This window comes from Lutra lutra, chromosome 5 (assembly GCF_902655055.1).
Source record: "Lutra lutra chromosome 5, mLutLut1.2, whole genome shotgun sequence".
Taxonomy (NCBI): Eukaryota; Metazoa; Chordata; class Mammalia; order Carnivora; family Mustelidae; genus Lutra; species Lutra lutra.
The window spans coordinates 132,686,661-132,701,218 of NC_062282.1; the positions used below are offsets into that span (position 1 = coordinate 132,686,661).

The window sequence follows — 14,558 nt, forward strand, 5'->3', positions numbered from 1 at the left end:
CCAACAGAAAAGTAAAATACTAAGCATAAGAAGTTAGAATACCACAATCTCTCCCAATAAGCTGCCATATTCATGACATAAAATTTATAGGAAAATTCTTATGTTTCTAGTTCTAACTCCAGGGATAGCTTAGGGCAGGAATAAAGGTAGTACTTTTCCCTCCTATCTTTCCCACATATTTCCCCTTCTGTTCCTTTGAACTGCCAACCTAAATTTACACGAGCTCATGGTAAAGATAGTTACTGCATTTATTTCAATTCTATCATAGTCAAAGCCTCTTTTTCTTTTCTCACCTTTTATTGCTTGATTACTGAGGCCTTAAAAAAATATTTTATTTTCTCAAGTCTCTCTCTTTAATCTCTCTTCTATTTTCCTGAGAAGTAGGCCTCCTCTGTCATTATTCAGACTAAAAAATATTTAGCTCTTAACTGCCCCCCCCCTTTTTAAACTAAAGGACTATAATCTCCTCGTAGAAAGTTTTATTCTGGTCCTAATCTTCTTCCTCCACTCCTAGACATACATAGATTCCTCCTTTTCCTCTAGTCTTGGAAATACCATATACTTCAAAATTTGGAAACCACAGTATATCCTCAGTCCTCTTCTTTCTAATCTTGCCTCCTTGTAAATTATATTAAAGTCCATTTCCTCAGTTATCCTCTCTGTAGGTTAATTCCTAAACCTCCATCTAATTCCAAACCCTCTTCAGCTCTTGACCTACATTTTTAGTTTTCTGAGGGGCACTTTACCTTGATTAACTCCTGTCACCTCAAATCCAGTATCTCCAAAACTGAGCTTATTTTGTCTACCTAAAGGCAAACTTCCGTTGACTTCTGTGTTCCTATGAGAAGTCAAATACACTCAGGAATATCCAATTATACAAGTTAGCTCAAAATAATTTTGATGTCAACTTTCGTGCCATCATTAAAATTACAAATCTACTGCCAAAAGATACAAACATATTCTTACGAAGATGAAACCTCAGTAGTATTTAAAAACTAGCAGAGACCACATAGTACGAAGAATCATTCTCATATAATCACAGATTTTAAAATTAAAACTAGAAGTTAGTGAATCCAACCTCCCCTGGAACACTAGAACTCCTTCACCTAGCAGTGAGTGAGATACAGTGCAAAGACAAAGAGCCCCGGAGTCAATAAAATAGGGATTTAACTCCACATTTAACTCAGAGCTAGACAATGTGAACATTTTATTTAACTGTTACTCTATTTCTTCATCTATAAAACAAATTAATGAGTCAATGCATACACATGCCTGGCACAGAGATCGCACCAGAGAAGGCATTCAAGAAACAGCAAAACTATTTCCTCCATATGGAAGAACCCTATCAGAAATTTGACTCATGTGAAGTAAGTGCTCTAGTTCTGCCTGCCGAAGCAACACAAATTATGTCTACTTTTCCTTTGCAGAAAAGTCCTTCAAATGGTTAGAGTCAACTATCTGCTAATTCTTTTCTTCTTTAGAGTAAAACAAAGCTAGACATACAAAGCAGAATATCTGCTTGTAAATTTGGTCACTGCAAAATAATCAGCTAGTATTAAAAATTCTAGTATTCATCTGCCAATCACCATGGTAATTGTTTTCAGATAAAAATCACTAATGATACTAAAACTAGTAGATGGAAATTTGATAGTGTGAGAAGAAACAGGTTATTTACCTAGTCTCAAAGTATTTTCCCTCTAGAGGCCAATTATTTATTTAAAAATATGGCAACTGTGCAGTGAAGAAACCTGAAAGATAACACCTTAACCAACTGATCAGAATTAGCATCACCAGTAGTGGGACACTTTGTGCCTTCTGATATGAACTAAGAAAAACAAAATGTCATTTCTTTGGTGGTTTGGCTGAAAATCTGTAACTCGAACCTAATCATGGCATCAAATCTAAACGAAGAGACATTCTACAAAATAAACAGCCTGTACTTTTCAAAAATGTCAAGGTTATGAAAGACAAAGAAAAACTGAGGAAATGTTCTAGATTAAAAGTGAAGAAACATGTTACACAAGAACAATGAGTGGTCTTGGTTGGACTAGAAAAAAATTCTCTAATGGCATTAGTAGGACAACTACAGACATTTGAACAATGTCTGCAGATTAGCGAACAGTATTGTTATCAGTATGATTTCCTGATTTTAAAGATTTTACTTTCGAACGTAAGAAATTGTTCTTGTTCTTCAGGACTTCATTCTAGATTATGGGTAACGAGACAACTTACTCATAAGTGGGGGGGGGTTAAAAATACCACAAACACAGAGAAAGAAAGGAAAGAGAAAATGATAACACAAATATAGTCAATGTTAACATTTAGGGAATATTAGTGAAGAGTATATGGAAATTCTTTGTTATTATTTTTGTCACTTTTCTATAAGTTTGAAGTAATTTCAAACTGCTTTAAAAAATTCATGGTCACATCCACAGGGAATTAATTTCCCACAATCTTATTAGGTTAATAATTATAACCCTAGTTTCTTATAGGAAGATAGGGAGGTTAAGTAGTTATCAAAAAATAAATAAATGATAGCTGGAATTTGTCTAAATCCGAAACAACTCCCACCACGCTAGTTTATATACTCTCTGGGTAAGCTACAACATTTCTGTGACATCATCAAAACAAATAAACTTTGACAGAGTATTTTTTAAATTTTCTTTTAAACTAAAACAGAGAATCAAAAAGCTTGAACTTTTTTTAAGTTCTGGTGGAACAACAAAAAAAAAATATGTTAAATTTTGGCTTTAGAGATAAGAATTGCTGCTGTTTGCCATGAGTTTTCCTTTTAGTTATCAAAATGACATTATTTTAGTATGAAAATCAAATCATATTTTCACTTTATCAATTTGCAGCGATTGCCACATAAATTAACATAGTACCACATAAGCAAATAATGAGGTATTGACAAATCTACATAAAATTCAAAAGAGTAACCTTCAGAATTTTGTCTTAAAAATCAAAGTCAAAATGCTTTCCATATTTAAAACAAAACAAAACAAAACACAACACAAAACAAAAAACCAAAAAGCGCAACTACCCTGAATCTGGGAACAATCTGGGAACAATCAGCAACATCTCTAAAATCTTAACACCAACAGCTGTGTCCGGAAAGATCACCAATGAATTAGAACCCAAAATAAAAAGTTTTCAACTTTAAAAATTATATTCAAGAAAGACCTCAATTATTTCTTTAAATTTTTATGTGTTTTGAAAGTTATTTAAAATATGTATCAAGATTTTAATAAATACCACTTATCTCAGTAATGTTACCTCTACTAAGCAGCCCTAAAGAAATAACCTGAAGTACAGAACAAGTTATATGAGAGGAAAGGTTTACTGCACTATTTCAATAGAGAAATGATCAATTAAATTTTAGTGCAACTATAGAGTAGAGCATCTACATAATGGAGCTGTAAAAAAAATTATTTTCATAAAAATTTGAAAATGTGCAAAAGAAAACATTTCTTCATATTAAACTGTAATTGCCTCCCAACATGCACAGACGATGCTAACTAAATCAACAATTCTGTCATCTGCTGAGCATTATGAGAAATGACTTTGCATAAAGGAGTTCAGTAAGAGGGTAACAGGCAGGCATGGGGGAGGGGAGATGAGAACACCAGGATCAGTAAGACCAGGACCAGGTGAGTCACTGCTTTTCCATAAAGTTTGGGAAGCCAGAACATGGGGTTTGGAGCCAGGAATGTTCAAAATGGAATTATAAATTGTTTGTGTGGCTGTGATGGAAACACTACTTCCTACCTTCACAAAATGGTTAACGAAAGTCTGCTCTGCACATAGAATTTTTTTGCCCCCTGGGAAGTGAGAATAGAAAATGGTAAGGATTTCAAGGAGATGCTGAGTTTCATATCTGGAACAATTTGGAGAAGTACAAAGAAGTAACTATACACACAGAAAGAGACACTAAAGATACACAGGAAGACTCAAAAAGTAAATTCTAGAGGTATGCAGTTATCAGGGCATATGAATTGAGTTTTTTGTATCTTTATTCTTCTAAATTTTCTGTAATAGAATTTTAGCTAGAAAAAAAAGAAAACAAATTCTTAACAATGTATCTGTGTAGAGATGGAAACAAAGGTAGTACCAAGCCATATTTTCTTCAGAAAAAGTAACAAGAGATTAGTTGGACTGTATATCCTTTCTACATCTCAAAACTAGTTGCTACCAGAGGCCTCCTGCACATTTGAAAGATAAATCTAACTGTAAGCCAAACCAATTAAATTCTGACCATTACATCATGAGACATAACAATTCTATAATCCACTTAATTTACAGGCTTCTTCTATTTAAAGTTCATTATTATAAAGTAAATAATACTTTCAGCATTTCTGGGAAGGTACAACTATTTTTCCATATTTTACATACAGAGAAGGATAACTATATTCTTACGATTCTTCTGATTTAATCACAGGTTTTGAAATTCTTCAAGTAGTATTTATTAAGGACTCTTTTTTTTTTTTAAAGGATTATATAAAGTGCTACATTTAAAAGTCAGAAACCTCAAACCAGGAGTTTATAAACAACTAGGCTATAAGGTGGGCTTCAAGAGAGTTAAAGGTCAAAGAGGAAAAGAGGTCACTACCTGGAGTAAGTAGGAGGGAGTCTATGTAGGAAGTAACATCAGAATGAGCCCTGAAGAAGACTGACAGATGGGAAAATGTGAACACATCTGAGAGATCCGAGACACAGCTTTCATAATTTAGAATCATGAACAAATTCTACTCAATTAACAATTAATCATGGTAATAACATGTGTGACATACCTCCAGTCCACATCTAAGTCTTCACTCACACTGGAGTCATCCTCAAGGTTATTGTTCCCATCCAGCATAAAAGCTTCTGGCTGTGCAAATTCATTGGCAGGCTCATTACCCTCATCACTGCTGCTTTCATTGACTTCATTGTACTGTAACCAAGGAATCTCTCCCTCTTCCAAGGATGTTTGTTCCCTAATACAAACATTTTAAGGGAAGAAAAAAAATATTATTCTGAAACACATTATAAAATTGTTCTCTAAAAAGAGTTCTATTTAGGGCAAACAGATTCTTTATTCTTTGAGTTCTAAACTCTTGGCACTTACATGATTCTAAAAGTCTGATTTCTTTAACTGCAAAGTTGTTTAAAGTAAGCAAATTTGTTACAGGGTCATAGGTATGTAGAAATAGCTCCCAATTACATAAGAACCTATTTATTTGACATACAAATCACCTATGTTCCTGTATTTCCTCTTCGTGCAGAAAAAAAATAAGAAAAATTTATTCTAGACTATTTTAATTTTTAAACACTGCTCTTGAGGGTGCCTACGTGGCTCAGTCAGGTAAGCGTCTAACTGTTGATTTCATCTAGGTCATGATCTCAGGGTTGTGAGACTGAGCCCCGCACTGGGATCCTCGTGGAACCCATTTAAGATCCTCTCTCCCCCATGCCTCTCCCCACACCCTGACACCCTCATTCCTGCTCATGTATGCTCAATATCTCTCTTAAAAATGAATAAATAAGTAATAAAAATAAACACTGCTCTTGAGTAGTTTCCCGTCACAGCTGAAGTCCAAATTCTTCAGCCTGGCCTATAAATCCCTACATCATAACATGCTTTCTCTTTGGCCCTCTTCTCCAACTGTCACCTCTCACCATTCTTCCCCCTATCTACTGTATTCTTATTATGCTTTCTACCTTTGGAACACCTGGAGATCATTTCCACCTTGGGGCCATTTCCTCTACCTGAAATGTTCTTTCAACAGATTTTTGCACAGCTATTCCCTCCTCGATATTCAGGTCTAAGTCAATGTCAGCTTCAGCTCCTCAGAAAGGCCTGTCTTAACCACTCATTTTAAGTAGCTGTCCAGTCACTAACCACATAAATCTGCTTATTTTCATTACAGAACTTACTTCTACTTTTCATTTTCTTGTTCACTGTTAGTCTTTCTCTCACTAGAAAAATAAGCTCACAGGAACAGGGATAAACAAACCAATTGTATAGATAAAACAAACAAACAAACAAAAAAATACAAAGAAGTGGGGTGCCTGGGTGGCTCGATGGGTTAAGCCTCTGCCTTTGGCTCAGGTGATGATCAGGGACCTGGGATCAAGCCCCACATCGGGTTCTCTGCTCAGCAGGGAACCCTGCTTCCTTCTCTCTCTGTCTGCCTCTCTGCCTACTTGGGATCTCTGTCAAATAAATTAAATCTTAAAAAAAAAAAACCAAGGAAGAGAAAAAAGAAGCATTTCAAAACAACAGAAAAAAGAATTATTCCGTAAATGACATTAGGACAACTGAGTATTCATCTGGAGGGAAGGAGGTTAAATCTCTATGTCATTATTTACCTGTTAGCAAATTCTAAATCTACATTTTAAAAATGCATGTGCACCCACCACCATTTCTAAAATAATAAAAGTACTGGAAGAATCATGAGAGAAATTTTTACAAAAATCCCTGTGTCATTGTAAGCATGATGTAAAACCTAGAAGCCACAGACAAGACTATTAAATTACACAACTCATACATTAAAGTATGGACACAAAGATCACACTGAGAAGAATTAACTGTAACACATGAACAACAAAAGTTAAGGTTGCAATGACTAAACAAAAGGTACTTTATGAATTTATAACTAAGAAAATTATACTGGCAGGATTTTATTTATAATTATTTTATTTAACAGAAAATAGTGCTTAGTGTATCAAAAGGAGGTTAATTATAAGAGCATAATTCTGACAAAGATGAATTTTAGTTTTTGGATTTTAAGAAGAAAAATATTATACAATAATATATATTGCAAGAGCAGTTCTAATTAGAATTTTATTCATTCTAATGTGCAAATTTAACTATGGGGATAAAAACATTTATGAAAGAGATGTAGATGATGCCCACATATAAGAATCAACACATTTTTTTTTTTCAGCAAAACAGTATTCATTATTTTTGCACCACACCCAGTGCTCCATGCAATCCGTGCCCTCTACAATACCCACCACCTGGTGCCCCCAACCTCCTACCCCCCACCCCTTCAAAATTCTCAGATCATTTTTCAGAGTCCATAGTCTCTCATGGTTCACCTCCCCTTCCAATTTCCCTCAACTCCCTTCTCCTCTCCATCTCCCCTTGTCCTCCATGCTATTTGTTATGCTCCACAAATAAGTGAAACCATATGATAATTGACTCTCTCTGCTTGACTTATTTCACTCAGCATAATCTCTTCCAGTCCCGTCCATGTTGCTACAAAACTTGGGTATTCATCCTTTCTTTTTTCTTTTTTTTTTTTTTTTTTTACAGCTTAAGAATCAACACATTTTATTTATTTTTTATTTTTTTTTAAAAGATTTTATTTATTTATTTGTCAGAGAGAGAGAGGGAGAGAGAGAGAGCACAGGCAGACAGAATGGCAGGCAGAGGCAGAGGGAGAAGCAGGCTCCCTGATGAGCAAGGAGCCCGATGTGGGACTCGATCCCAGGACGCTGGGATCATGACCTGAGCCGAAGGCAGCTGCTTAACCAACTGAGCCACCCAGGTGTCCCAAGAATCAACACATTTTAGAGACACAGAATTAGTATCTCTTTATACACCTAAACCCATACATGTTTCTTTAAACTCAGGTCCTAAGCAACACTTCAAAAATAACAGGTTTATAAGATTTAGTATCTAATATTGTCTGTCTAGTAAAATCAGAGAAATCAGCGTAACAAAACATGCTTAATTTGTTGAAGGTTTAATACCTAATATATAAAGATAGTGGATATTTCCCTTTCATGCATTACACTTAGGTCCAAAGAAAAACGAAACCCAAAATGGATTTAAAATACAAAATCAAGAATTCCTAACCAACAATTCTTTGTTTATACCTTTATGAAAGCAGTCACCATACTGTTTTATAACCTTTCTGGTGACTCACCTGTCTCTTCCCTTAGAGTTTTCCAAAGGCATATAGTGCTGTCTCTCATCATTGTAGCTTCACCCCTTTGCAATAAATGCTTAGCACTTAATAGGTACTCTATTTGTGTTGCAAATATTAAGAATAAATCCTTGAAAAACAATCTTTTAATAAATAAATAATTTGGGGATTAAGCCTGGAATAGTTCTTGGAAATTTTTGTTATTTCTAATGTACTCCTACAAAAAAATGCTTTTCTTTTTCCTATTATACAGACGTCAAAATGACTCAGTTACTACTCTGTACTTGGACACAGAACATAAAACTCTAATATGCTGGTGAAAATGATTCAGTATAAGAAATAAATATTGTGTCTGATATAAGTAACTTACAACACTCATTAATACTCTTTTACCATATGAGGAATTCTTGGCTACATATTTTGCTTAAACATTTGATTCTGTCTTTAATGCCTCATAATAATGTAGTCACAGTAACAGAAAATAAGTAGTATACAGTATATACTTGCAATATATTACCTAAAGTTCATATCATTTACACAAAATTTACCAGGCTAGAAGCGTGGCACTATGCTGGGCCAGAAAGCTGGCTTGATATTGTAACAAAAGGAATTTTGTTCTTTACCCCCAACAACAACAAAAAATTCTGACAAATAGGGTCAAAAGTATCTTTCATTTTGTGAGCTAATAAAAGAAACAAATATAGGAAGGTAAGCATATAAGTTAAGTTCAAATGCTTCAGAAACCTTGAAAATATTTAAAGCAGTATCTTAGTCTTCTCTCTCTCTGCTTATACATACACATTTACACACACACCAGACGTACCATTTGTAACACATTCACAAAAATTTAGACCTTTCTTCATTTTGATAACTCAAAAATTAATAAAATGCCATTGTCATGTTATACAGTAATTTATGAGATTTAAAAAGACATATTATCTAATCATGTCTCCAAATGCTCAATTCTAAAAAAGAATTCCAGTAGATGGAAGATGTGGAAGCCTGTGCCTACCACAACCACCACTAAAGTCCCTTGGTGTTTCAACTGGGAAGGGAATTTGCCAGGTTGTCCTTTTGAGCACTTCCAGCACAGTGGAGGAAATGAATGCTGCTGCCACGAGAGGAAACTGAAAATGCTTCAAAATGTATCCCCACAACCTACTTCCAGTTAAAATCCTAGAAGACCATCAGCATCATCGAATTTCTTGACTATGCTTTAACTCAAAGCTTCAGATAAATAGACTGATGTTCTCTTCATATGATTAAAAATCCCCATTCCTCAATAACAGAAACTAAATTTATTATTATTTAAATAACAGAAACTAAATAACATGTGAATAACAATATTAAAATTACCAAAATATATTAATAAGTCAACATGGAATATTTTAAAGAAATTTTCATTTCGGGACCCCTGGGTGGTTCAGTTGGTTAGGCCGCTGCCTTCGGCTCGGGTCATGATCCCAGGGTCCTGGGATTGAGTCCCGCATCGGGCTCTCTGCTCGGCGAGAAGCCTGCTTCCCTCTCTCTCTCTCTGCCTGCCTCTCCGTCTACTTGTGATCTCTCTCTGTCAAATAAATAAATAAAATCTTTAAAAAAAAAAGTTTTAGAATATGCTATTATATAACCATGCATCACAGAATCTCCTGAGAAATGAAGAAAATGAAAGGCAGACAAATCAAATAAAACCTCTGAAAATACTACTCTGACTTTCATTCTGAGTGGTTTCCTTTAGCTAACTGATGAGCAATTTGAGTATCAATTATTTGCAACACAAAATTTAAACCTTCGGGTTAATGCTAACATTTTAAAGGGCTGAGGTCTTCATGAAATAATCTATATTATAAGAAACTTTATAAAATCCTGGATAGCATAATAAGCATTCCTAATTAACAGATATTTAATTAATTGGTTTTCATTTTCTAAGTCAAGATACATGTTAAGTAGCTGCTAAGCTTGAGGCATAAGCTCATTTTTAGTAAGTCTAATTGTATAGCAAATTTTTTTAAGATTTCAAATCCCTATCCTGGAATTAAAGTACATAGGAAAGTACTGAAATTTGAATTAAAAAGTCAAAAAAGCTTCAAAAGGAATTAGAGCTTATAAAATCAATGGTACTCTGTTCCATGTCATCCAGTCACAAAGATGGAACCCTAGCACCTAATCTGAAGAACTGTTTCTTTATTCTAATAAATAGAATTGTAAGGCAAAGTACTAAATTTTATTAAAGCATTTTAAGCATATTTATTTACAAAGTTTGTAAAGTCACCAAAACAGCAGGAAAAACTTAAAATACACAAGTGTGATACACTAATTTACATTCAAAAATACTAATTTAGAATACTAATTTCAATACTGTCCAGCAATTGTTTAATGTTTACCTAATAAGTTTGTTATCTAGCTTTCTGAAAGCCTATTTCCTACCTTTTCTTCTTTCCTTCAATTTCACAATCATCCCATCCTCCCCACTTTCAATATCTAGTAACAACAAGAATACTTCAGTCACCAGTGACTCATCGTTTCCTCTCACTACAGAACCTCTAGACTTACCTACACCTGTACCTTCTCATTAGTTACAATGGCAGTCTCTGTTCCTAAAGGCCTTTTGCTTAGATGTGGATCCTAATCCTTCTCATCTTCTCAAAAGATGTCCTCACCTGTCCTCTAATTACTAGCCAGTTATTCTCCTCTGCAACATTCTATAAGCAAACAATCATGCTTCCAGTTTTGGGAGGTGAGGACATTTTCCTAGGCCCAACATCTACCTGCGGCTCCTTCCCTTTCTGAAGAAGGTATGGTGACTGTCTTTACTCTCTCATCTTCAATTCCCTTTAATTACCCCCCTAATGTAAAAAAACAAAAAAACAAAAAAACATCTATTTAAGCTATAAAGCATATTCTGTTTAACATCCATAAACCCATCAACCAAACCAGGAACTAGAATATTATCACCGACTAGCAAACCCCTTGTGTCCTATATGCCCTGGCCTTGCCCTCCAGAGGAAAGTACTATCTGGATGCCACTGTCATTCCATTGTTTTCTGAAACAAGTTTTCACTAGTTTTGTATACTTAAACATGATATTTAACTTCTGCTTGTTTTTAATTTTGTGAAACAGATGTCATACACATTATTCTTCCAGAAACAACTGTTTTCATTCAGCATTGTATCTAATATTCATTCTTTTATTTTTTTTGCTTTTTTTTTTGCTTTTAAGGTGGCTCATGCATTCCCACTGCTGTGTAATACTCCATGTATGAATACACACTAACTTTTCTCCTATGAGTATTGGGTAATATCCAGTTTTATAGGTTTCATGAAAAATACTGTAATGAACATTCTTGTACACAACTCCTACGCCACACGGGGAAGTTTCTCCAGAGTACACACTTGAAAGTGATACAGCTGATAGTCTACCATGCGCAAGTTAAAATTATTACGTAATTTCCGTGCATGTGACCTACTTCACACCTCAACAAGCATTCACATCCTCAAAACACCAGACATTGTCAAATTTCCTTTACCTACCAAGGAAATTTGGTAGGTAAAAAATGATACCTCCTTATGATCTTAACGTATACTCCCTTAATTACTCATGATCTAAGTACCCTTGGTATTTTTACTTACCATTAATATTTCCTCTTCAGTGAATTATTTGCTCAATATTTTGAACACTTTGCAATTAGACTGTCAGTTTTTCTTCCTGATTTCTAGGAGTTCTTTGTATCCCACACATTAACAATTTATATTCTATAAATATATTCTACTAGTTTCTTTCTTTTCTGCTAGTTTCTACTTTTTACGGCTTTTTCTCCTTTATTATTTTCCCATCGTATTTTATTTTTATTTTCCCATCATATCATGCCCACCAAGACCTCTACCACAATGGCTGCTAAAATGGTGTTATGAGCACCCCTGTCTTGCTCTTGATTTTAAGGGGCGAGGGTTTAATGCTTCATTACCGAAAATGATTACTACTGATTTTTTTTTATAGATACCTTTTATGAGGTCAAAGAGATTGTGTTCTGATCCTAGTTTCTGAGTTTTTATCATGTTGAGGTACTGAACATTACTATGGGTTTTTCCCCCTTTATCTGTAGAATCTATCCTATGATTTTCTCCTGTATTCTGTTAATATGGTGAATGACATTTACGGGTATTTTTATATTAAAACACCTATACATTTCTGGAATAAACTCAGACTGCCAATTGAGTTTTATCTTCAAAATATACACTTATGAATTGAGATTTCCAATTCTGTTTGGGATTTTGACATGCATTTAATAAAGATGTGGTTTTTTGATTTTTTTTTTTTTTTTAAGATTTTGTTTGACACGGAAAAAGCAAGAGAGAGCGAGAGAGCGCACACACAAGCAGGGAGAGCGGAAGAGGAAGAAGCAGGGTCCCGGCTGAGCAGGAAGCCAAATGCAGAACTTGATCCCAGAACCCTGGGATCATGACCTGAGCCAAAGGCAGACACTTAACCAACTGAGCCACCCAGGCACCCCAATGAAAGCCACAGGTTTATATTTTCCTTCACATACTCTTTTGGTGTTAGGGTTACACTGGCCTTTTAGAATGATTTGGAGAAATAGCTCTTTTTCTTTCTTAAGAGTAAAAGTGGCATGGTCCTTGAAAGTTTAGTTTAAGAGAATTAACTCTAAAACCATATGGATTAGTTGTTTTCTCCACAGTAAGATTTTATCTTATTTTTTTAAAAGATTTTATTTATTTATTTGACAGAGAGATAGAGACATTACAAGCAGGCAGAGTAGCAGGCAGAGGGAGAGAGAGAAGCAGGCTCTCCGCCAAGCAGAGAGCCTGACGTGGGGCTCAATCCCAGGAGCCAGGATCATGACCTGAGCTGAAGGCAGACGCTTAAGTGATTGAGCCACCCAGGCGCCCCTTCACAGTAAGATTTTAAACTACTGATTACATATCTGTAATACTTATATTATTATTCAGGCTTCCCATAAGTTTTGGTGAATTCTATTTTCCTGGAAATTTATCAGTTTCTTCTAAGTTTTCAAATTTACTGGTACAAAATTCACAGTACTCTTTTTACTCTATCCAGTCTTTATTGTATTTGTGGCTGTGTACACTTTTGTATTTCAGTATTATTTATTTGTGCCTTGTCTTTATCTTCTTGTTCACTATACAACTGGATTATCTATTTTTCTTAATCTTTTCAAAGTATCACCTTCTGATTTCTTTGATCCTTTCTATCATAACTCTTTTCTAACTTACTGAGTTATGCTCTTATCTTTCCTAATTCTAATTCTTATTTCCTTATTTTATTTTCATATTCCTTTTCTATTTTAAGTTCCTCCATGCGTAGTTCCTCCATGTTCAGGTTTTTTTCTTTTCTAACTTAAGCATTTAGAAAGATGAATTCCTGTTTACCAATTTCACTGCATCCCTCAAATTTTAATTGTGGCGGTATTCTCATTATCAGCAAGTAGAGAGCAGTTTAAACTTCAGTTATAATTTTTTTGTCCTAGTGGTTATTTAGAAGGATGAACAATTTAAAATGTATGGATTTTTAAAATTTTTATATTTTTATTATTTATTTCTAAGTTAACTGCATTATGTCAGAGAATATAGTCTGCAGGATACTGATTCTTTGAAATGTGTTAATCTGTGCTTTGTAGCCTACTACATGCTCATTTTTTGTGTTTGTGTGTTCCACGGGGTGGAGTGCTTATTAAACCATCCCTCACTTTTATTTTTTTAATGAATTACTGGCCTTTATTACTGTACGGTATCAATGCAAGTAGCTGATGACTACCATAAATGTTTCTGTTTGTAGTCATACATTTCTATATCTAACTATAATCTGGGACATTTCCTTTAAGCTTAAAAATATTCAAGCATCGGGGCGCCTGGGTGGCTCAGTGGGTTAAGCCGCTGCCTTCGGCTCAGGTCATGATCTCAGGGTCCTGGGATCGAGTCCCGCATCGGGCTCTCTGCTCAGCAGGGAGCCTGCTTCCCTCTCTCTCTCTCTCTCTGCCTGCCTTTCTGTCTACTTGTGATCTCTCTCTGTCAAATAAATAAATAAAATCTTTAAAAAAAAAAAAAATAAATAAATATTCAAGCATCTACTTACCATCTACACTGCATGTCTAAATGGCACTTAAAACTTCCAAAAAGACTTCTTACTTTCCATCTCAATGACAGTAACAACTACCCACTGCTCCAACCAAAAACCCAGCCATAACTGATTTCTCATTCTCCCTCATCTCACACTCAATTGCTCCTATTATTTATAACTCAAAAATATTCTCAAACTTGTTTACTTTTTTTAATCCTCACTAGTCCAAGGGCTAGTCCAACTTTCTTTTCTCTTTTATACTTTAATACCTTTCTAATTCATTCTGGAGACAAAGCAACTAGAGTGAATCTTTTAAAAATTTGTGTCAGATCAATTATGTAATTAACTGTCCACTTAAATCTCCCTGCTCTATGAATAAATTCCAGATGCTACATATCCTGCATAGTTTAGCACTTGCCACATCATCTCCTATCACTCATCTTTTCACTCCTTCACTTCAGCCCCACTACCTCTAAACATATCAAGCCCTTTTCTTTTTAATACCTCTGCTCTTACCTTTCCTTTTGCCCAGGAAGCTCTTCTCAACCATG

General features: G+C 34.8%; 1 protein-coding gene across 2 annotated transcripts in view; it reads right to left on the bottom strand.

Moving 5' to 3' along the window:
• The window catches only part of PJA2 (praja ring finger ubiquitin ligase 2), a 77,829-nt gene that overhangs the window by 23,212 nt on the left and 40,059 nt on the right, over window positions 1-14,558 (bottom strand). For both annotated transcript variants that reach the window (XM_047729805.1, XM_047729806.1), the window contains exon 6: window positions 4,791-4,976. In XM_047729805.1, coding sequence (XP_047585761.1) covers window positions 4,791-4,976 — 186 coding nt within the window. The remainder of the gene's footprint in view (window positions 1-4,790; window positions 4,977-14,558) is intronic.